Consider the following 24,158-nt stretch of genomic DNA (forward strand, 5'->3'; position numbering starts at 1 on the left):
CATCGCATTCTGGTGCTTAGTACATACGGGGTATGCGATAAAACCCCTGAAAACAGCATTTTTTGGGGGGGGGGGGTGTTTACTGCATTTTTGCATTTACTACATCCCTCCCTCAGGGCCTAATTCCGAGATGGACTGAGCTGCAGAAGCTGCCACTTTTGCCACAGCCGTTATTGCAAAATTATGCTAATGCGCTGCTGATGGGCTTCCTACTGAGACTCTTATTGGCCACTGTGCGCAAATAGTAGTACCATCGATCAGACATTGGTACATAGCCACCAGTGCCAATGTAAGGCAGTCCCTGACACCAACATGCCAACGACACCCACCCATCATCGATAGCCAACACCCAGTCACTGCCTGACGTTTTAATTCTGTCCACTCTCTGAATCAGGCTCCCAGTCACATGACGCCTCTCAGACCCCCCGTCACATGACGCCTCTCAGGCTCCCAGTCACATGACGCCTCTCAGGCCCCCGTCACATGACGCCTCTCAGGCCCCCGGTCACATTTCGCCTCTTAGGCTCCCTGTCACATGACGCCTCTCAGGCTCCCAGTCACATGACGCCTCTCTGGTCCCCCAGTCACATGACACCTCTCTGGTCCCCCAGTCACATGACGCCTCTCAGGCCCCCCGTCACATTTTGCCTCTCAGGCTCCCAGTCACATGACGCCTCTCAGGCTCCCAGTCACATGACGCCTCTCAGGCCCCCCGTCACATTTTGCCTCTCAGGCTCCCAGCCACATGACGCCTCTCAGGCCCCCAGTCACATTTCGCCTCTCAGGCTCCCAGCCACATGACGCCTCTCAGGCTCCCAACCACATGACGCCTCTCAGGCTCCCCAGTCACATGACGCCTCTCTGGTCCCCCAGTCACATGACGCCTCTCAGGCCCTTCCAGTCATATGACGCCTCTCAGGCCCCCCCAGTCACATGACGCCTCTCAGGTCCCCCCCAGTCACATGACGCCTCTCAGGCCCCCCGTCACATGACGCCTTTCAGGCCCCCCAGTCACATGACTCCTCTCAGGTCCCACCAGTCACATGACGCCTCTCTGGTCCCCCAGTCACATGACGCCTCTCAGGCTCCCCAGTCACATGACGTCTCTCAGGTCCCCCAGTCACATGATGCCTCTCAGCCCCCCCCCCCAGTCACATGACGCCTCTCAGGCCCCCCCCAGTCAGATGACGCCTTTCAGGCCCCCCAGTCACATGACTCCTCTCAGGCCCCCCCCAGTCACATGACGCCTCTCAGGCCCCCCAGTCACATGACTCCTCTCAGGTCCCGCCAGTCACATGACGCCTCTCAGCTTGGGAATGTTTCCCCCTAACAATCCTCCCCTGGGTCGTTCACTGTAAAATCTCTGTAGACGTATTTGCCACAGTTCAAATAGGAAAATAAAACAATATTTATTCAGCATTTTACATTATTTGCATTTCTCCAGCTAATTTTCCCTGGGAGTATTTACAGCAGCACTTCCAGCTCTGTAATGATTTTTATTCTGTGTTTTATGTAGTACTGAGCATTGTGGAAATCAGCTCTGCTCCAATTACCGCCCTGTGAAGGGTTCTCTCCCTTTGTTCTCACAAGCTCTAAATTCTCAGGATATTAAGTACTGTCAGATTATTTTCAGTAACAGTGGAGAGAATTATTCCTGCAGATTAAATTCCCAGCAGATCCATTATCAAAGCTCGAGACATAAACCAATGTGGTTACAGTGCTTGTCCTGAAGTGACTATGTCTAACAAGGAGTGCGGCAGATTAGTGGGAATTTGTGCAGGAACAGAGACCCCAGCAGTTCCGGGGACCTTATATACTGCCCAAAGTACTGTCACAGGGCCTGATTCAGAGCCGGACGTTATTTGCGCTCGCTCGTTCAGAAAAAGGGGCTGGCTATTTAAATTAACCGTTCGCTCTTTGCGGTCTGTTCACGCCTCTAGGTCTGAACGAGTGAACAAAACATGCAAACGTAATTTTGAAAAAAACGCCCCCTGGCCGCTCGCATCATACGTCATGTCCGCTATTTATTAGATTAATCGAGTACATCGGACGGCGTATGAACTGCTCGCTATTCTTGTGGTTGGTTTTACCTACCGCAATCATGCGAGCAGTTCTGGCTATAAAATAACCCAGTGACGTGGTCAATGACGCTGCTTTATTAATTATGCACACCCATAAAACGCCCGTTCTGACCTTTAGGCACGCCTGCGTTCTGATCTCCATTCCCCGTTTTCAAGCACCTTCCCCTGTTACCACCCACATACGCCTCCTCCTGTCACTCAAAATAGCAGGCATTCGCTATTTAGCGAGCACACGATTTTCGGCCGCACTGACTGGTTCGCGCATGCGTATTACCATCTGTACGCATGCGCAGATGTGCAGACACCACTCGGAACGAACGAGCGGCCATTTACGAGCGGCTCTGAATCAGGCCCACAGACCTAACTAGATTGATGAGGTCCTTTCATGGTGCTGGGGGTCAGAGTCGGGGTAGGTAGGCCGTTAACTTACTGGGCATAAATAGAAACGTAACATACCCCTCCCTTTGATAGAGAGAGAATGATAGCAGTGGGGCAATATTGTACAGTTAAGGTGCATAAACGCGTAACATCATAATCGTTCAAAAAATCGTTCAGTTTCTGAGTTTAAGGGGTCTATTTACTAAGTAGGAGACAGAGTGAAAAGTGATAAGAAAGTGATAAGGTGCCAGCCAATCAGCTCCCAACTGTCATCTCAAAGGCTGTGTTTGAAAAATGACAGTTGGGAGCTGATTGGCTGGTACCTTATCACTTTCTTATCACTTTTCACTCTGTCTCCTAACACTGCTTAGTAAATAGACCCCATAACAATGAACGATAATCGTTCAAGCGCGCTCCAGTTTGTAGTTATCGTTCATCATCCATTTCAGACTGTCCAACGTAACAACTTTCATTAAGGGAAGGAACATTTTTCGTTCATCGTTCATTACACTTCAAAAAATCGTTCACTTTTTCAAGGGATAATCTGACAGATAATCGTTGGTTACAAAATCGTTATGTGTGTACAGTATGCACCTTTAGGGTCATTTCTGTATGTGCAAAGCTACAGGGCAGAAGCTGTTTTGTAACGGCACGTGCCGGTTCTCATGCCAATATGCCCCCATACTGGGAAGCACAAGGATTTGCAGGTGTGCAACAGGCACCCCTACACCCCTCACTGCAGGGGAGCCGCCATCATACCCACTGTTGGAGGTTCCGTCTTGCCAGCAATGTGTTTGGAAAGACTGATCATGAAGAGAAGATAGTAATGACACTGGCGCAGTGCCCAGAGATGCTGTAATCTTCTGTGCCACTGTCGCCAGCAGTGTGTCTGTTCTGGGCACACCCATAGATAGACCACTGCATCTTCTGGCGGGGGGCGAGGGGCGGATCGGTGCATTTATTCCTGCATGTGAGAGAGGTACGTAAACGCGCTCACTTACAGATGTGTCTGCATACACCTATGCTCCAATCACACCAAACTGCCTTGTTTGGCGCAACGCCGACTTAGCAACGTCGCCGCAACATGCATCGTTATATTTAATATGCGTTTTATCTGCAACACTAATACGACAAGTGTACGATGCAAGGAGCTGGCACTATCCGTTAGGTATCCCTAGAATCCCGCCAGTGGGCACTTAGGGGTCCGGATTACTCAGTATATACGTTTTTATGTTGTTGTTTTTTGTGTGTTAATGAATCGCCCTTTCCCCTTTCAGGTGCACTTTTATGGATTAGCACAATTTAAGTTTTACTTTGACCAATGTCATGTAACAAAGGGGCTTATTCAGAGAGGGGCGCAATGTTGATTTTTTTGCAGCGATTGGTTAGCGACAGAGGTCACGGAGAGGATTTGCAAAGTGAGTGACGTGGTCAGTATTTGGGGAAGGTAACTGGGGGTGTTTGGAAATATGTAGTGGTGTCGGGACCATTTCTGGCCGAGCCCTAGTGAGCCTCTGTGCATTTGTACGCAGCTGGGAAGGCTTCGGCGCCTTAGGTGAGACGCTTATTCAGAGACAGCATAGGCTTGCGCAGAGGTTCATTGTGCAACCAGTGTATTCGATGTTTTTGCTTTTGTACATAAGCGACGAATGTGAGACGCCGGAGGTGAGTCATTGTCCTATTTTTGCAAGTCCGCTGCGTACGTGATCGCAGAAGCGTCGGGAATTGCGTGAATCTCTGAATCAGGCCCAAGCACTCAATGGGCCTCATTCAGAGATGGGCGCAATATCGATGTCAGGTGCTATGGTGCATGCGCCAAAGCTGCACTGGTGAAGCTCAGCAATTGGTTAGCGATAGCGGTCGCAGAGAGGATTTATTCACAAAGTGAGTGACAGCGTTTGGTGTGGCTACAAAAATGGAACCGTTCTCTGGCCGTGCCCTAGTGATCCTCTGCAACTGGAGAGTCTTTTTCTGAGACAGCATAGGGTTGTCTGAGGTACAATGTACGACCGATGTGTGACCAATGTTTTCGCTTTTGTACGTAAGTGGCGGATGTCAGATGTCGGCGGTGGGCGTCTCTGTGCGTAAGACGGCGGCTGTATCATTAGCATATTTTCACAAGTCCTCAGCAGCGACGGGCATTGTATGCATCTATGGTCTCGATTCAACTGAACGTGAATTAAATAGCGCCGGGAAGGAACTCCCGGAGCTATTCAATTCTGTGCACTGCAGGGGTGCTTGCAGAAATCCAACGAAAGTACAGGCGCGATGCATTCTTCTGCTCTTAGCGCCATGGAAACAGCCGGGAAGTTTAGTCGGAGAAAGCCCATTCTCGTGACTAAACACCAGTTTAAGGCGCGAGAACGGGCATTCTCCGACCTAACAGCGCGCAGAATTGATTAGCTCCGGGAGCTCATTCCCGGCGCTATTTAATTCTCGCTCAATTGAATTGAGCCCCATGAATCAAGCCCAATGACACACAATAAAACCAGTTCCTGCGACCTTATGCTTAGGACATGCATTAAGATAAACCATGCATTATATTAGGACAAGAAAATAAACTCAAAAGTGGAGATGAATTAAGGTGTCATAGATTTTGAAGTGATATTTTAACAACTTCAACATATATAGGCAAATCTATGCACTACTCAAACACTAATGACCAGTCCTTGTGCATTCATATAAATGACCTTTAGCAATCGACCAAGTGAGTGATTAGGGGGGATACAGTAAGGAAGCCGACGGTAGAAATGCTGACCGCTGGCCTCCCGACTGTCAAATCCCGGCAGGGTACTAATGACAGGCATCGAATTCCTGACGTCTATCATTGGACCTGCGCCGGGAGCCCGATGCCCGGCATACCGAATGAAAGTAAGCCAGGCGCAGATAGCCGTGGGATGGTAGGGTTAGGTTTTAGGGTTCCCGGGGGGGACTTGGGGTTAGGCACCCCCCCTGGGAGAATTAGGTTTAGGCTAGGGGAAGGGGCGGTTAGGGTTAGGCACCCCTGGGGGGAGATTAGGGTTAGGCACCCCCCCGGGAGACTTAGGTTTAGGCTAGGGGAAGGGGCGGTTAGGGTTAGGCACCCCTGGTGGGAGGTTAGGGCTAGGCACCCCCCCTGGGAGACTTAGGTTTAGGTACTTAGGGGGGGGTTAGGCACTAGGGGGAGAGGTTAGGCACTAGGGGGAGAGGTTAGGCACTAGGGGGGAGAGGTTAGACACTAGGGGGAGAGGTTAGGGTTAGGCACTAGGGGGAGAGGTTAGGCACTAGGGGGAGAGGTTAGGGTTAGGCACTAGGGGGAGAGGTTAGGGTTAGGCACTAGGGGGAGAGGTTAGGGGTAGGCACTAGGGGGAGAGGTTAGGGTTTGGCACTTAGGGGGAGAGGTTAGGGTTAGGCACTTGGGGGAGGGGTTAGGCACTAGGGGGAAAGGTTAGGGATTGGCACTTAGGGGGAGAGGTTAGGGTTAGGCACTAGGGGGAGAGGTTAGGGTTTGGCACTTAGGGGGAGAGGTTAGGGTTAGGCACTAGGGGGAGAGGTTAGGGTTTGGCACTTGGGGGAGGGGTTAGGCACTAGGGGGAGAGGTTAGGGTTTGGCACTTAGTGGCAGAGGTTAGGCACAAGGGGGAGAGGTTAGGGTTAGGCACTAGGGGGAGAGGTTAGGGTTAGGCACTTGGGGCAGAGGTTAGAGTTAGGCACTAGGGGGAGAGGTTAGGGTTAGGCACTAGGGGGAGAGGTTAGGGTTAGGCACTAGGGGGAGAGGTTAGGGTTAGGCACCCCTAAGGGAGGTTTAGGGTTGGGGGGGTAGGATTAGGGTTACTTACCTTAATCCGCTGTCGGGATCTTCACCCTTGCCGGGCTTCCACTGTCTGGATTTGAACCCATTCTGATTTGAACTAACATACTGATTCTGATTAGGGTACTAGTCAGACTCATTAGCATGTTAGTCACTGTATTGGACAGTAAATCTCAGAGCTGAATGTACAGTTGGAAAGTAGTGAATTATCATTTACTTTATTTTCCTTACAGCACAGTGTATTTCCATCAGTGTGTAGTTAATGAATGAATTGCTGGTGACAATTATATGACCTATGAAGGAGTTGGTCGCAATATCTAAAGACCTGTGCAAGCTAAGGTATAGGAAAACCACATACTAGGAACTGTAATGTTCTCGATATGGTCATCAACCCTACAATGCACACCGGCCAACAGCAAAGTTACTCCCGAAATGATATTCAAACCTGGCAGTAATAAATTATACTATACATTATTCAGTAAATAGGATTCCTATATATATATGAAGCATGTATGGGAAAATGGTATTACAGGTTGAACATGATACACCGCTCAGCAGTTAAGCATTTGCTGAATCTGCAGGGAGAACAGACATGGCCGCAGAGAGTTGGGGGTCAGCGGTCAGACTGATCTGCAATAATTCCATTACATATGTTATCAGGGAACAACAACACTGATTCTGGACAGATCGACAGGAGGGGGCTGCTTACGCTACCTTGTATGTAGAATGGGTTACTGGTGGTTAGGTAAGGGGATAGCAGGGAATGAGATGTAACATACATTAGTATTGGGATACACAGAAAGCAGGCATCAGTCTTCACAATTTGTCTTCATAACGAGAAGTGATTATTTTATCATAAATGACAGCGGCCCATCGACTCCTTCCACTAACTGGAACTAGGTCATCCCTCCGTATACTCTGACATAATCAGACAAATAATAACATCTTTGGTTGGTCTTAAACCGAAGACAATCATCAGGCAATCACGACAATTCACATGTATTAAACTCAGAATGAAATGTACATGAGATGCCCATCGGATGACTGGCAGGCCTGTTCATTAGGCTAATGGAAGTGAAATATCTGCCAATTACCCCTCATTGCCAGGGACAATTCTGCTTGTTTTTGTCCTAAAAATTGATCATCTGCACAGTACCACTTACCTGGCTCCATTCGATGAGTGCAATTCCCAGTACCTGTTCTATTTATCTGTAGTACATTTATATCTATAACACATAGGGATTGATTCAATTAGTTGCAAATTCTCATGGCAAACTCGCACTATGAAGTACATTTGCAATTCAATTCCAAACTTGCATCACTTTCTTTTGTGCGCACCCCCCAAAGTAGGTAAAATGGTGGGAAAAATCCTTATTTTAAGGTAAATATGTTGGGACACAGCTCAGAACATCTGGTACAGCCCTCCCAATGCATAATCGCCCACTTGGAGGGGTTTAAATAGCAGAATTTGGGCCATAAAGATGTCAGGTTTATTTCTGTAAAAAGCTCAAAATGGATTAAATGATGCGAGACAGGTATGTGGAGGTGTAAATGATTTGGGACAGATGTGTGGAGGTGTAAATGATGTGGGGCAGGTATGTGGAGGTGTAAATGATGTGGGACAGGTACCTGGAGGTGTAAATGATGTGGGACAGGTACCTGGCGGTGTAAATGATGTGGGACAGGTACCTGGCGGTGTAAATGATGTGGGACAGGTATGTGGAGGTGTAAATGATGTGGGGCAGGTATGTGGAGGTGTAAATGATGTGGGACAGATGTGTGGAGGTGTAAATGATGTGGGGCAGGTATGTGGAGGTGTAAATGATGTGGGACAGGTACCTGGAGGTGTAAATGATGTGGGACAGGTACCTGGCGGTGTAAATGATGTGGGACAGGTATGTGGAGGTGTAAATGATGTGGGACAGGGATGTGGAAGTGTAAATGATGTGGGACGGGGATGTGGAGGTGTAAGTGATGTGGGACAGGGATGTGGAGGTGTAAATGATGTGGGACAGGGATGTGGAGGTGTAAATGATGTGGGACAGGTACCTGGAGGTGTAAATGATGTGGGACAGGTACCTGGCGGTGTAAATGATGTGGGACAGGTACCTGGCGGTGTAAATGATGTGGGACAGGTATGTGGAGGTGTAAATGATGTGGGGCAGGTATGTGGAGGTGTAAATGATGTGGGACAGATGTGTGGAGGTGTAAATGATGTGGGGCAGGTATGTGGAGGTGTAAATGATGTGGGACAGGTACCTGGAGGTGTAAATGATGTGGGACAGGTACCTGGCGGTGTAAATGATGTGGGACAGGTATGTGGAGGTGTAAATGATGTGGGACAGGGATGTGGAAGTGTAAATGATGTGGGACGGGGATGTGGAGGTGTAAGTGATGTGGGACAGGGATGTGGAGGTGTAAATGATGTGGGACAGGGATGTGGAGGTGTAAATGATGTGGGACAGGGATGTGGAGGTGTAAATGAGGTGGGACAGGGATATGGAGGTGTAAATGATGTAGGACAGGGATGTGGAGGTGTAAATGATGTAGGACAGGTATGTGGAGGAGTAAATGATGTGGGACGAGTCCCTCTGTTTTCATCTGTAAATACAGCTCCTATAGGTATGCAGATGGCGTTATCCTATAGTAACCTTTGGGCTACTATTTTGCAATTTTTGTATGAAGAGGGATCTCTGGGTCCGGTGAGGCATATGCTGGGTGACGCAGTGTGCCCTGAGGGCCCGGACCAGGAAGCAGTGTCATACCTTTATGCTGCTTCCAGCTCTTCGCCAGGACAGGCTGTTATTGGAGCTCGTCTCCTGACAAGAGCGGAATAGTAAATTAGAGTGAATATATTTATCATAGTTGCGTATTGTGCCCCCTATGGGAATTAAATTCAAACAGAGGCAGCCAGACAGTGCACTTTATACATTATACAAAGTGATAACTGTTACCATATCATATAAACATAATTCTATATATCTAAGCGATTATTATTTGATACTGCAAACCCTATGCCTGATAATTGTCATCATTTAATGTTTGCCACAGGTGTTGTCGCTGACTATGATGACGTCATCGAGCGAGATCCTTGAGTGCTCAGAGTCCACAAATGCTGACATATTCCAAGCGGCCAGAATGCACCTGGGGTCTCTGGGAGTGATCCTGACTGTCACCCTGCAGTGCAGGTCCGCCTTTCACCTGAAGGAGGTGCAATTCTCATCCACTCTCCAAGAGGTAATTACCATATGCCGCCCTGCTCCACACCTGCTGCAGGTACGTTATAACTAAGGCCGTCATTCCCACCTGGTTTCTTACCCCGACAAACACCTTTCCAAACATGTGCACCTCTGAAGCTTTAGGTTGCAAGAAAAGTGAGTTTCCCAAATACCATCAGTGATGGGGAACCTCAGGCCTGGGGGCCGTATAAGGCCCCCGGAATCATTTGGTCTGGCCCTCTGAGCTTTTTTCTGCTAGCCTCATCTGGCTAACAGGGTGTAAATATAATGGCACTCTGCATCCAGAATCTATGCAGCAGTGCCGCCTGGAGCATCCTTAGGACGCTTCAGATGGTCACACCCCTGCCCTTACAGCTCCCCGGAGCATCCCCAGGATGATCCAGGCATTGCTGTAATCACTGCTGATTGTGGCCCCGTCCCCGTGTGACATCACACAGAGGGGGCATCGCCTGCACCGGGCCCACGAATAATGTTATATATATCAAAATGGCCCTCAGCAGAATAAAGGTTCCCCACCTCTGATTTTAAGGGAGGGAGAGCGGAGTGGATGGAAGGAGACAGCCCCTCTATGGATTCACCAGATGGTGCAGATTATACCTTACTATCCACTATCCTGGGCATCCACAGCGCTGATCTGGGGGCGGGACCACAGAAGGGAGTATTTGGGTGTTGTGTGGCCTCAGGGCATGATTCGTCTATTGCTGCGTCTGCGCCTCCTTGCTAATGCCGCAACCGATGCTAAGCCTACTGAGACACCCACTGGCAGCTGCGCTATTCCATCTCATTGCGGATTCATACGCACCATCCGTCGCAACATCGAAGCTCGCACCAGGTTTATAGCAGGTGCTATTTCGCTGTCTGAACATGGCAGCAACCTGTGTCAGATGCTACTGCGTCTTGAGCGACGCACCCCAAATGTTACCGCAGATGCATGCGCAGACTAGAAACATCGACCGCTTGCGTCCGACATCATTACTGCGTCCGCCGCTGAATCGGGCCCTTGCTGTGAGAGGGAAAAGGTGTTTCTGATAAAGGCCCAGATTTATCAACGAGTGATATTCTTGTTGTCACTCGTTACTTAAATGGTGCTCCAACCAATCAGCTCCTGACTGACATGTGTTTTGAATAATGACAGTTAGAAGCTGATTGGTTGGAGCGCCATTTATGACCAGTAGCTAATGATGACAAGGATATCACTCATTGATACATCTGGGCCTTTATATTTGTATCCAATAGAATCATTTCATTATAATTTCCGCTTGTGTTATTTATTCACTAATATCTTCTACTGAACAGAACACTTTTGAGGAACCTCCTTTGTCAATTTAAATCCCCCCGCCCCCCCTGCAGAAAAATGTTTGATTACCCTTGTGGTTTCCCATGCTACTCATGTCCTCCACGATTTATTTTAAATAAGAAAGAGAAAATGTCTATAATAAATCCATGTGTATTACAAATCCAATTTCCCATTGTGTGTGCTGATTCCCATTGTGTGTGCTAATAGTAAATCCGCTGCCATGTCTCATCCCTAGATTACAGCGAGCGCTATTTAAGTTAAAGTAACTTCAGAAAGATTATAGGATCAGATCTGGGTGAGAATTTCTTCCTGCCCTGTCGAGAGTCACAGACGCACTTCCCTAATGAATCCCCTGTAGAATGGTGAAGGTTCTTTTCGCATTAATAGAAATGTTTGTACAGCTAAAACTTCCCCCAGGACATTACTTGTTCAATCTTTCTTGCTTTTAGGAGAAAAAAAAAAACTGTTATAAATCCCAATTAACTCTGACTCCCTTGTTGTGTACTATGCTGGGAACCCAGGCCTGACTGCAACAATTCTGCCTCACTGATTGTACAGTAACATAGTAACCAGTAATGCAGATTGCAGAGGTACGAAAAGTTGAATGAAAAATTGAACTCTGCCTAATTACTTTTACTTGCTGGATCGACCAATACTCCCGATAGATCTATGGGTACCACACCGCAATCCACTCTCCTCTTTCTGGTCTTCATCAAGCTGAATGGGTGTCAAAGCTCCACCACTATCAACTCCCCATATAGATGAATTGGAAGATCACGGGGGAGGGGCTTCGACAACCTCTCAGCTTGTTTCCAACAGCCCGAGGGGGAGATGTACCAAGCCTTAGAAAGAGAGATAAAGTGGAGCAGTTGCCCATACCAACCAATCAACTTCTAACTGTCATTTTGTAGACTGTGCTACATAAATGATAGCTACTGTAACAGCTGATTGGTTGCTATGGGTTACTTCTCAACTAAGGTTTGATACATCTCCCCCAAAATGAGAATAATAGATTTAAATAAGGTGTGAGACCAGTAGAACCATTTGGGATCTTGGTGGTTGCAGAGCAAGCGAAAGATACATTGTAAGTGAGTAAGCACACACCTGCACTCATTGCATTCACCCAAAATGACATTTCCATTTGTGTTACAAGAAGCCCTTCTGCCTAACAAAGGTAGGACCCTCCTCCTGCTAATACTGAGAGGTGATACTGATTGTGTTGTATGATATCGTGTGTGAGTTCAGTCTTATTTGCCTCTTCTAAATAGACTCTGCAGGATTTCGGGTTTAGTATAAAGAAAAGATGTGAGGCCCCCTCACCAAAAAAAAAAAGCATAACCAGCCTCAGACCTCCGAACCCATTCTGGTACAGGAAAATCAGGGGATAAACTGGTCCGGGGTTCCCCCTATTTTCTTATAACCAGCACTGGGCTGAACCAGCATGGACCTCCCCCTGCCAAAGCATTAGCCAACCCCGTCTATTTTTAAAAGCAGTTGTATTTGGTACATGTTAGAACAGAGTTCTACCCTCTGACTTGTAATTAAACCTTTTTATGAGAGCAGGCCTGTCGTAGCAGCATTGTAGGCCCAGGGCAAAGCAAAGCACTACGACCCATTCACGGGAATATAAATGTAAATGGTCAATAAAATTAAATTTTTAGATTTGTCGGTACTTTCAACAAAATCAATGTATAAACATAAAAAAGAGATTATATAAAGCGACGATTACGGATTCCAGCTCCTTTTTCTTTTCTCCAGCTCGCAGTGCAATTCCTGCTCTGCACTGCAGCCGTGATTAATGTATGGTGCCTCCTGAGAGAAAGGGGCCTGAGGGGATGTACCCCCTGTGCTCCCCCCTTAATCCGGCTCTGTGGCTGCAGGCTGGGAGGCAGGTAGAGAATGATGCCTGGCTGCTCTGATTGTGTGTAATTCATAATCAGAGCAGCCGGAGAACATCGTGTTCTGCCTGCCTCTCAGCCGGCTGCCCTATGCACGGAGCGAGTGGCTGCACACTCCTTGTAGATGCCTCCCAGACCACCCCTGCCTGAAGGCCCCTAGAATCGTGGGGCCCTAGGCCACTGCCCAGTGTGCCTATACGTTAAGATGGCCCTGGTCCTAAGCCAGGGCCTTATGAAGGGCCACATGGGCCTGGGGCTGAAAATGTTCAAGGGCCTATACAGAGGAGAGGCCCTGTGACCAGTGATGTGTGGGTGTGGCCAGTTTGGTGTGGGTGTGGCCAATGCTATGTGGGTGTGTACATCCCTACACTATCAGCCCCGCTGTCTTTCTAAATACATAAAAATAGGAACATTGCATAATTTAATGATAAAACTATTTTAATAATTATGATTTATGGCCAATTGTGTGCCCAGCAAGGTACATATTTTTATGTGGAGGCCTGGAGCTCCATCTGCCCCATTGTTAATTTGGCTCTGTCCTACTCGACCCCTATTCACTAATGAGCCTTATTACCAATTGCATATTTAGTTTAGTAATGCAGTGATATTAACAAATATGCCATTGGTAATTAACATTACTTACCCCTCCGGCCAGGTCTAGCGACGCCCCCCTCCTCAGCGGCGTCCTCTGCTCTGTCGCTGGCAGACTATCGATACCAGCGATGAGCTTTTGTGTCATGTGCCAGTGCCCGGAAGGCTTCACTGAAGCCGGAAAGGCTGCGGCTGGGTCCCCATTGCCGTTAATGGGGACCGTATCGCTCTTTCCATCTATTGATGGCGTAAGAAATACAGTGACAATCAGCGGTAATCTTAGTATGTCACTGTTTGTTGATTACTGAAGGAGGATATAGGACCTCATTCAGAGTCGGTCGAAGCGGCCGCACGGTTGTACGCCACCGATGTTCGCTATACTGCGCATGCGTAAAGTTCGCAATGCGCGTGCGCAAATTAGCCGCTACGATCAGAAATTTCTCTCTCCTTGAACCCAGCCAGGTCGGTAGTTTGAGTGACAGATGGAGGCGTTTGTGGGTGGTAACAGGGGAAGGTGCTTGAAAACGGGGGAGTGGAGATCCGAACGCAGGCGTGCCTCATTATGCGAACAGCGTTTTATGGGAGTGCATACGGATTATGGGAGTGCATAATTAACAAAGTAGCGTCATGGCACATGTGATATGTGAGGTTTTTACACTGACATGATCGTAGAGCTTAAGAGAGGGTATGGTCAACCTTAAGCTCTACGACCAGTTTCGATGGTTGCCGATGGTCTCGATTAATCCTTATATGCCCGGAGATGACGTGCAATGCGTATTTTTTTGTCTTCCGACCGCTTCCTCCCCTTGGTCAGCCAACTACCGATCCGAACTTAGGGACGCAACTTGCGAGGGAATCATTTGAATATCTGGCCCCTTTTTCCGTACGACCGTGCGGCCGCTTTGACCGACTCTGAATGAGGTCCATAATCCCTATAGCGAGTGCTATTTTTAAATAAAATATTTAACTATATTTTATAAGATACTTTATTACAGCAAATAAAAATAAATCGCCAGGTAAGTGGTAAAAGCAGCGTAAAACATGGAGAACTGAGCCAGTTGAGAAGTTGCCTATAGCAACCAATCAGCTTCTGCCAATCATTTTATAGAATGCTACCTCAAAGCTGATTGGTTGCTATGGGCAGCTTCTCCTCTCTTCCACTTCTCCGCTCCTTACACTGCTTAATACATGAACCCCCAGAATGAGGAAACATACTCTGAGTTCTGGGAACAGTGAGCGTCGGTCCCATGTTTCAGGTGAAAAACCAACTGTATCTGTCCAGTGGTTAAACAATGATGGAGCTTTTCCCCAATTGGTCAAACTCTCTAAAAATAATAGGTCTTAAGACGTTTATGGGTCTTCACCAAGAAATCAGCAAAAACAGGGACGGCATGGGGTATTCCTCAGGACTCAGATTTGGGAATAGAATAAGACAGAGAAAGTACCTGTGCTCCTCGACAAACCATGTTGCACTGCAGGGGGGCACATACATACATTATTTTTTGCATGCAGGGTAAATACTGGCTGCTGCTGCATGTAGCCCACACATGCTCGATGGAATAGGATTGAAATACCAGCGGCAAAACGAGAGCCCGACAGTGAGAGATCCCGACGGGCGTTGGTAAGTACCCTAACCCTCCCCTCTCCCCCCCCCAACCCTCCTTTAGGGGTGCCTAACCCTAACCTCCCCCCAGGGGTGCCTAAATGTAACCCCATCCACCCCGCACCCTAAACCTAACCCTCCCAGGGTGCTGCCTAACCCTCCCTTGCCCTAGCCTAACCTTCCCCAGGGGGGTGCCTAACCCTAAGTCCCCCCAAGGGTCCCTAAACCTAAACCCCCCATCCCCAGGCTAAGTGTTCTACTTACCCGTCAGCGGACGATCGGGATGGCGGGGTCGGTCCTCAAGTACCGGCATTAAGATGGGCATCAGCATTTCGACACCTATCTTAAGTCCCTTGTCGGGCACATCCAGTCTGGATTTAGACCGGCGGCATTGCATCGCCGGTCTATTACCTACATCCCATGCTGGACAGCTTTCTTATTACGCTGAAATCTAGATGTCAGTTTGGACACACCCCTCCCAAATCTAACCCTATAGAGGAATACTTTGCAAAGTGAGTGACAGGTTGTCAGCGCCTGGGGGCGTTTGTCCTTTTGAACGCCATTTAAGGCGTGAATAAATCAGCCATTTGCAGCATGAGAGCTCTCCGCGTGCCAGGAGACTTGCAGTACCTGCGGCTGGTCATACCTGGTGTAATGGCGCATTTCCGGCTGATATGCGTCGATGCTAACGATGTTCATGCAGCAGAGCGACATTGGACGGATATGAGAAAGCAGCAGTGGGCGTCATTACGCCGGTTGTGCTTTGGCAGGCATTACCATATATTCGCATTTGTAGTTCATACAAAATCTCAGTTGCGATTGCCTTTGCCCCTGCTGGTGAATTAGGGGTCTATTTACTAAGCTGTGTTAGGAGATTAAAGTGAACGGTGGTACTGTAAGGTACCAGCCAATCAGCTCCTAACTGCCATCTCACAGGCTGTGTTTGAAAAATGGCAGTTAGGAGCTGATTGGCTGGTACCTTATCACCGTTCACTTTATCTCCTAACACATCAGGCACTTACTCTATTCCCAAATCTGAATAAGGCCCACAATGAGTGCATCAGCATTTCCATGTGATTGGCACGGAGGGCAGGACAGAGGTCAGAACCCCTGGCACACAGCACAGTGATAAAAGGGGCCATCTATGCAGCTAATGCCATCATGCTGAAGCCTGTCAGAGGTTAATCCCTCCTCCTCTTCTGTACTGTATAGATCTTACCCGATGAGAATACATTATCTCTGAAACCCTTTGTAGTGCTTTAGAAAGTTTTGAAGTGCAGCAAAAACACTTTCTCCTGGGGAATCACAATGAGAGAGATCTGTAATGAGCCCCGGGATCAGGTAAATTCCAGTCTAAGAAGGGGAACGTTATAGAAAACTACAGAACTCTGAAAATGTTCTTAAAAAGTTATTGAACGACTATTCAGGTTTACAACACTATATATAATCTTCATCTTGGGTTTTTTTTTTTTTTTAAACAACCATTAAATTTTCTTTTTTATTGCTTATAACGTAGATTTTCCATGTTGGTTTTTTAATATACATACAGTAGCTGTTCTCTCCTCCCCTCAGACAGGACCACTGTATAATACAGACTGCTCATTCCTCCAAAGCACGAATATATAATGAGCCATTACATGGGATGTAGACAAAATGTCGACATTTACAACAAAGGCCCTCATTCAGAGCCGTACGCTCTGAGCAGAGCGCACGCTCTGAATGAGGGCCGGGCTCCTCCCACAGGCTATACGAGCGTGCATTGTGATGGCCGCGATGGTCGTGACCATCGCGACCATCGAAATTGCGAGCCGGAGCCTGCGGTTGAGGTTTTCAACCGCAAGCTCCGGAGTGATTTTGGCTCTATCAGAGCCAAAATCACTCCCACTGACATCACTAGTGATGTCAGTGGGCCGGCTTCTGACGGGAGGCGTTCCCGTGGGAACGCCCCCGTCAGGGAGGCACGCCCCCGGCACGCCCACCAAAGGGGGCGTGCTGTCAATCAACATTGACAGCACGCCCCCTTTGATCGGACACAACGAGCGAAGGACTTTCCTTCGCTCGTCGCGTCAGGCGCATGCGCACAACTTAGCTCCCTCCGTCGTGCGCATGCTCAGTCCAGAACATCGACCCACTTGCGAGCGGACAGCCGCTCGCGAGTGGGTCTGAATCAGGCCCAAAGTCCACATTCATATTGTTGAAATGTCTACATTGAACATGTCAGTGTTTGCAGAATGTTGACATTTGGCTGCGGGAGAGTTAGGGTTTGGCTGTGGGAGGGGAGGGTTAGATTATGGGAGGGGAGGTTAGGGTTAGATTATGGGAGGGGATGTTAGTCTTTGGGAGGGGAGTTTAGGGTTAGACTATGGGAGGGGAGGTTAGGGTTAGACTATGGGAGGGGAGGTTAGGGTTAGACTATGGGAGGGGAGGTTAGGGTTAGACTATGGGAGGGGAGGTTAGTCTTTGGGAGGGGAGGATAGGGTTAGACTATGGGAGGGAATGTTAGTCTTTGGGAGGGGAGGTTAGGGTTAGACTATGGGAGGGAATGTTAGTCTTTGGGAGGGGAGTTTAGGGTTAGACTATGGGAGGGAATGTTAGTCTTTGGGAGGGGAGGTTAGGGTTAGACTATGGGAGGGGATGTTAGTCTTTGGGAGGGGATGTTAGGGATAGGCACTAGAAGGAGGGTTAGGGTTAGACTATAGGAGGGGAGGTTAGGGTTAGACTATGGGAGGGGATGTTAGTCTTTGGGAGGGGAGGTTAGGGTTAGGCACTAGGAAGGTTAGACTATGGGAGGGGAGGTTAGGGTTAGACTATGGGAGGGGAGGTTAGTCTGTGAGAGGGGAGGTTAGGGTTAGGCACTAGGAAGGTTAGACTATGGGAGGGGAGGTTAGGGTTAGACTATGGGAGGGGAGGTTAGGGTCAGGCACTACAAGGAGGGTTAGGCTTAGGCTATGGGAGGGGATGTTAGTCTGGGAGGGGAGGTTAGGGTTAGGCACTAGAAGGAGTGTTAGGGTTAAACTATGGGAGGGGATGTTAGTCTGGGAGGGGAGGTTAGGGTTAGGCACTAGAAGGAGTGTTAGGGTTAGACTATCGGAGGGGATGTTAGTCTGTGGGAGTGGAGGTTATGGTTAGGAACTAGGGGAGGTCAGACTACGGGAAGGGGAGGTTAGGGTTAGGCTATGGGGGGTTAGGCTGCTGGAGGGGAGGTTAGGGTTAGGCACTAGAAGGAAGGTTAGGTTTGATTATGGGAGGGGATGTTAGTCTGTGGGAGGGAAGGTTAGGGTGCGGGAGGGGTGGTTAGGGTTAGGTACCAGAAGGAGGGTTAGACTATGGGAGGGGATGTTAGTCTGTGGGAGGGAAGGTTAGGGTTAGGCTGCAGGAAAGGAGGTTAGGGTTAGGCACTAGAAGGAGGGTTAGACTATGGGAGGGGAGGTTAGGGGAGGGTTAGGCACTAGGGAGGAGTTAGGGTTAGGCGCTAGGGGGAGGGTTAGGCTTTGGGAAGGGAGGATTAGGGTTAGGCACTAGGGGAAGGGTTATGGTTAGGCAACGGGAGGGGAGGATTAGAAACTAGGGCAGTGAATCCCACCCTAACCCTCCCCCCTAGTGCAGGGGTTCCCAACCTCGGTCCTCCAGGCACACTAACAGTCCTGGTTTTAGTGATATCCATGCTTGAGCACAGATGGTTAAATCAAAATAACTGAGGTACTAATTAAGTCACATGTCTTCAAGTATGACCATCCTTAAAACCTGGACTATTAGTGTGCCTTGAGGACAATGGTTGGGAACCCCTGCACTAGGGGGAGGGTTAGGGGCTAGTTATGCGTACTGATGGATCCGCTGGAAGACATAATCAGCTGACCGCTGGAGCCACTGTAAATGACAAATCACTACTAGAACACAATGTACGTTTTTGTCAAATATTCAATAATGTCAACATGTCATTGGTGTCAACATGATTAATGTTTATATGGTCAATGTCGACACTGCAAGCATGCTGACAATATAGCCAGCTCAACATGCTGATTGTTGACAAAATATGGCACACTCCAGGTTTTTTCTGCATATCAAGCATTTGCAAATACTCCTGTAGAGTTTCTGTGTTGGCCCCAGAACCTTTCACTGACATCCACACTGTAATATAACCTACAATATAACACAATGATACCGTCATCCTCTCACTCACATCCACGCTATAATATAACCTACAATATAACACAATGATACCGTCATCCTCTCACTCACATCCACGCTATAATATAACCTACAATATAACACAATGATACTGTCATCCTCTCACTCACATGCACACTATAATATAACCTACAATATAACACAATGATACCGTCATCCTCTCACTCACATCCACACTATAATATAACCTACAATATAACACAATGATACCGTCATCCTCTCACTCACATCCACACTATAATATAACCTACAATATAACACAATGATACCGTCATCCTCTCACTCACATCCACACTATAATATAACCTACAATATAACACAATGATACCGTCATCCTCTCACTCACATCCACACTGTAATATAACCTAGAATATAACACAATGATACCGTCATCCTCTCACTCACATCCACACTGTAATATAACCTAGAATATAACACAATGATACCGTCATCCTCTCACTCACATCCACACTGTAATATAACCTACAATATAACACAATGATACCGTCATCCTCTCACTCACATCCACACTGTAATATAACCTACAATATAACACAATGATACCGTCATCCTCTCACTCACATCCACACTGTAATATAACCTACAATATAACACAATGATACCGTCATCCTCTCACTCACATCCACACTGTAGTATAACCTACAATATAACACAATGATACCGTCATCCTCTCACTCACATCCACACTATAATATAACCTACAATATAACACAATGATACCGTCATCCTCTCACTCACATCCACACTATAATATAACCTACAATATAACACAATGATACTGTCATCCTCTCACTCACATCCACACTATAATATAACCTACAATATAACACAATGATACTGTCATCCTCTCACTCACATCCACACTATAATATAACCTACAATATAACACAATGATACCGTCATCCTCTCACTCACATCTAACCCTAACCCTCCCGAGGGGGGTGCCTAGCCCTAAGTCCCCTCGGGAGCCCTAAAACCTAACCGTCAAGGTGGCTGTCCGCAACCCGCTGCTCGGCTTACCTTCATTCGGTATACCGGGCATCATTAGTACTTTGCCGGGATTAGAAAGTCGGGAAGCCGGCGGTCGGCATTTAGACCGTCGGCTTCCTGACTGACTACATCCCCCACTAACCTACCTATCTCCATTCACCTTCACACAGTAGACTGAGCCGCTGTTACTTTTCAAGAGTTATAAAATTCCTTACAAGTACACATTATCATATTGCATCATGTACTGTACACTGTCATTATATAACCCTCACCTTTATACCAAGCAGCGCCAATGCCGCTCTAATGGCAGCATGAATTGCGTGGTGGCTAGCATTACTGCCTCACAACACTGAGGTCATGAGCTTAATTCACATTGATGACTGAACGGTATAGAGTTTGTATGTTCTTCCCGTGATTGCGCGGGTTTCCTCCTAGTGCTCCGGTTTCCTTGCACACTCTGAATACACACTGGAAGGCTAATTGACTTCTGACACAAAAATTAACCCTAGTGTGTATGTCATACATACCTACTCTCCCGATTTGTCCGGGAGCCTCCCGAAAATCTGGTGCCACTCCCGGCCCCCCGGAAAAGTAGGCAAGCCTCCCGGCCATTCCAGTCCCCCCTGAAATGTAGCCCCAAACACTCGCAGCAGGGGGGGGGACTGATGACTCGATTCTCGCTGAATCGCGTCATTATGACCCCGCCCCACAATTCTGAAAATCTCGCTGTTGTGGGGGCGGGGCCAACATGATGCGAGTGTGAGGCTCCGCCCCTAGTCCCACCCCTAAATGGTGTGTGATGTATCCAACCACGCCCCTTTTTGCCACCCCCCTGCTATGCCGACCTGGCTGCTCACTCCCGGAAGGGGCAGCCAGGATATCGGCAAGTTTGGTGTATGTGTGTACATGTGGCAGGAACGGATGTGACTGATTATTCCCTGGAAAGTGCTGCAGAATATTTATGTGTGTATGTACATGTGGCACCAGTGGTGTCACAAGGGGGTTGCGGGCCGCACCCGGGTGTCACCCGTTGAGGGGTGATAGCAAGGTGCAGACTCCCCCTCAATGACAGGAGTCGGGTGCTGCATCGTAGCAGTAATTGCAGCACTCGGCTCCTGACACTGTGAAGGAGCCGGCACTGCAAACAGGGCAGTCTGCACCTCCGTCATCCCCCCTTCCCCAGTAATAACCACGAGGGTTCGGCGCGTGAGGCCCCGCCCTCTCACGAGTCCACGCCCCCTAGCTGCGAGGCCACGCCCCCTATCTGCAAGGCCACGCTCTCTTTTGTCGGCGCGCGGCTCTGACGCGCACTCAGCATCCCTCCCCGCACCAGATGACACCGCAGGGAGGGATGTCGCTGTGTGGCAGTACCTGATGTGACTGATTATTAGCTCCCCATCACCAGATGTATGTCCTCCCACTCCCAGTGTAGTGCAAAACCAGTAACCATAATAATATAGAAATAACGACACTGAGACTTGTTTAGGGGAAAGGAAGGTCAGCTTTATTTATTTTCCTATTTAAACTATAAATGACTATTTAAACTAGCAGATAATAAAAATACTAAACAATACTAAATAACTAAGAAGAGGAAAAGACAGACAAAGAATGGTGGCACCGAATGAACAGCCCCACAATGCAAGATCCACCAACTGCCACTCCATACTCCACCCGTACCAGAATGGGAGGTGGCCAGCCAGCCAGCCCATTACTGCGCCCAAGGTATCCACCTCCTGCCCCAATAACACAACATGAGCTCACCTGGAGCGAGGGTACCGCTGACCCCAGTAGGGAAGAACCAGCCTAAACCATGTATTGGGGAGGGAGAGCACCTGAAGCTCCATAGCCAGATGGCGACTGCTACCGTTCGTTCCCGCCAAACCTGACACCAATAATAAACAAAAACAAGGAGGGAGGGCGGGGAATAAACCGAAAGGAAGATGACCTAAAACGTCCCTGAAACCCCACCCCCTATAGCATCCCTCCTGTAGGCTGACCCAACTCATCGTATCCCCTATTACTGCCTAGTAACTACAACCTTAATCCTCTATAGCCCGTAGTCAGACATACTGGCTCAGGTGTTTAATTTAACTCCTTGCATATGAAATGCACTTAATTCCCTGGAAAATGCTGCAGAATGTGTATATGTATGTATGTGTATACGTTTGTGTGTATGTATATGTGTGTATACGTGTGTGTGTGTGTGTGTGTGTGTGTATGTACGTATGTGTATACGTGTGTGTATACATGTGTATGTATGTATGTGTATACGTGTGTGTATGTATGTAGGTGTATACGTGTGTGTATATATATATGTGTATACATATGTATGTATGTGTATATGTGTCTGTATGTATGTGTATACGTGTATGTATGTGTATACAACTATACATGTGTGTGTGTGTATGTGTGTATACGTGTGTGTGTGTGTATGTATGTGTATACGTGTGTGTGTGTGTGTATACGTGTGTGTGTGTATGTATGTATGTGTATACGTGTGTGTGTTTGTATACGTATGTATGTATGTGTATACGTGTCTGTATGTATGTGTTTACGTGTATGTGTGTATATACGTGTGTATGTATGTATGTATGTGTATACGTGTCTGTATGTATGTGTATACATGTGTGTGTGTGTATGTATGTGTATACGTGTGTATGTATATATATATATATGTGTATACGTGTGTGTGTGTGTGTGTGTATGTATGTATGTGTATACATGTGTGTGTATGTATGTATGTATGTGTATACATGTGTGTGTATGTATGTGTACATGTGGCAGGGACTGATGTGACTGATTATTCTCTGGAAAGGGCTGCAGATTGTGTATATGTGTATATGTGTATGTATGTACAGTGTGTGTACATGTAGTGGGAATGACGTGACTGATTATTCCCTGGAAAGTGCTGGAGAATGTGTGCGCACTATATAAGTAACTGTTAATAAATACATAATATATTTCACATTGTGCTAATAATAAATGATGCCATTAATGAACTAGTCACCAATTGGCACATTATATTATTCCTTAGTTCTCAGCCATTGCTGTAATGCGGTTAGGGGCTTGTCTGCCATGGTTACCATTCAATAACAGAATTATATCAGTAATGAATCATCTGCTGTTTCCCATTCTTACATCTTATAATGAGATCTCAGCCCCCCCGTCATCGGCGGTCCGTGTATTTGCTACATGATTAGTCATATATGCAGCAACATTTTTAATTAGTGTATTTTCTCAGGTTATTCAAAGTGGTGTCTAATAGAGCTTTGACAGCTTTATAGGCGCTAATTGTGACTGGGGACCCGCGCCGTGCGGCTACGGTACCACGGCATGCAAATAAGTAACATTTCCTGCGCTGTGACGCCATCAGGGGGAAACGTTGTCCCTATGCAGCTCTTACAGGCGGAATATATCATGTACATATTTGGTGCCTGTTGCAGTCAGCACTGTGGACACTCTGCATTCACATAGATTGGTATTATACAATACACACCTCAGACTAATACTTCTCCTCATACGCTGCCCGCAGTGCTGTCCACATACTTTCCCATGTATGACAGCGTACATGTGCTGTTCAGCACTCAGGGCCCCAGAGCCGGCCCTAGGCATAATAAGCATGTGCCTAGGGGGCATTCCAGGGCTCTGCCGCTGCTCCCTCCCCCACCGCTGCCGCGATCGGAGCTCAGCTCCGATCATGCAGCGAGCCTGGTCAGAATGGGCTTCTGCACTGAAGCTCATTCTGGCTACGCTAAAGGAGGAGAGTGAGACTAGATGGCTGCGGGAGGGCGTTCTGCGCATGCCCAGTCGCTGACACTCCTCCCATGGACCTTTGCGGAGCAGAGACACCAGTGACAACTCACGACTCTGCTCCGCCTCCATTAGCCGCCTAGCGCGCTGCACAGCCATCGGACCAAGCGGCATCAAGAAAGAAAGACGAGTGCCGAGTCAAAAAAAGGTATTTGGTAGTAACTGGAAGGGGGAGGTGTTGCGGGCACTGACTGGGGGCAGAGAGAGGGTGTTGGTCTGTGATGCGGCTGACTGAGAGGGGCTTGGACATGTGCATACATGTATATACACATA

General features: G+C 47.9%; 1 protein-coding gene across 2 annotated transcripts in view; it reads left to right on the forward strand.

The window, feature by feature from the left end:
* The window catches only part of LOC148442495 (L-gulonolactone oxidase-like), a 367,708-nt gene that overhangs the window by 93,502 nt on the left and 250,048 nt on the right, over positions 1-24,158 (forward strand). For both annotated transcript variants that reach the window (XM_088463888.1, XM_088463887.1), the window contains exon 6: positions 9,300-9,485. In XM_088463888.1, the coding sequence (XP_088320014.1) occupies positions 9,300-9,485 (186 nt within the window). The remainder of the gene's footprint in view (positions 1-9,299; positions 9,486-24,158) is intronic.

Source organism: Taudactylus pleione, unplaced genomic scaffold, assembly GCF_031769625.1.
Source record: "Taudactylus pleione unplaced genomic scaffold, aTauple2 ptg001494l, whole genome shotgun sequence".
In the NCBI taxonomy this organism is placed as follows: Eukaryota; Metazoa; Chordata; class Amphibia; order Anura; family Myobatrachidae; genus Taudactylus; species Taudactylus pleione.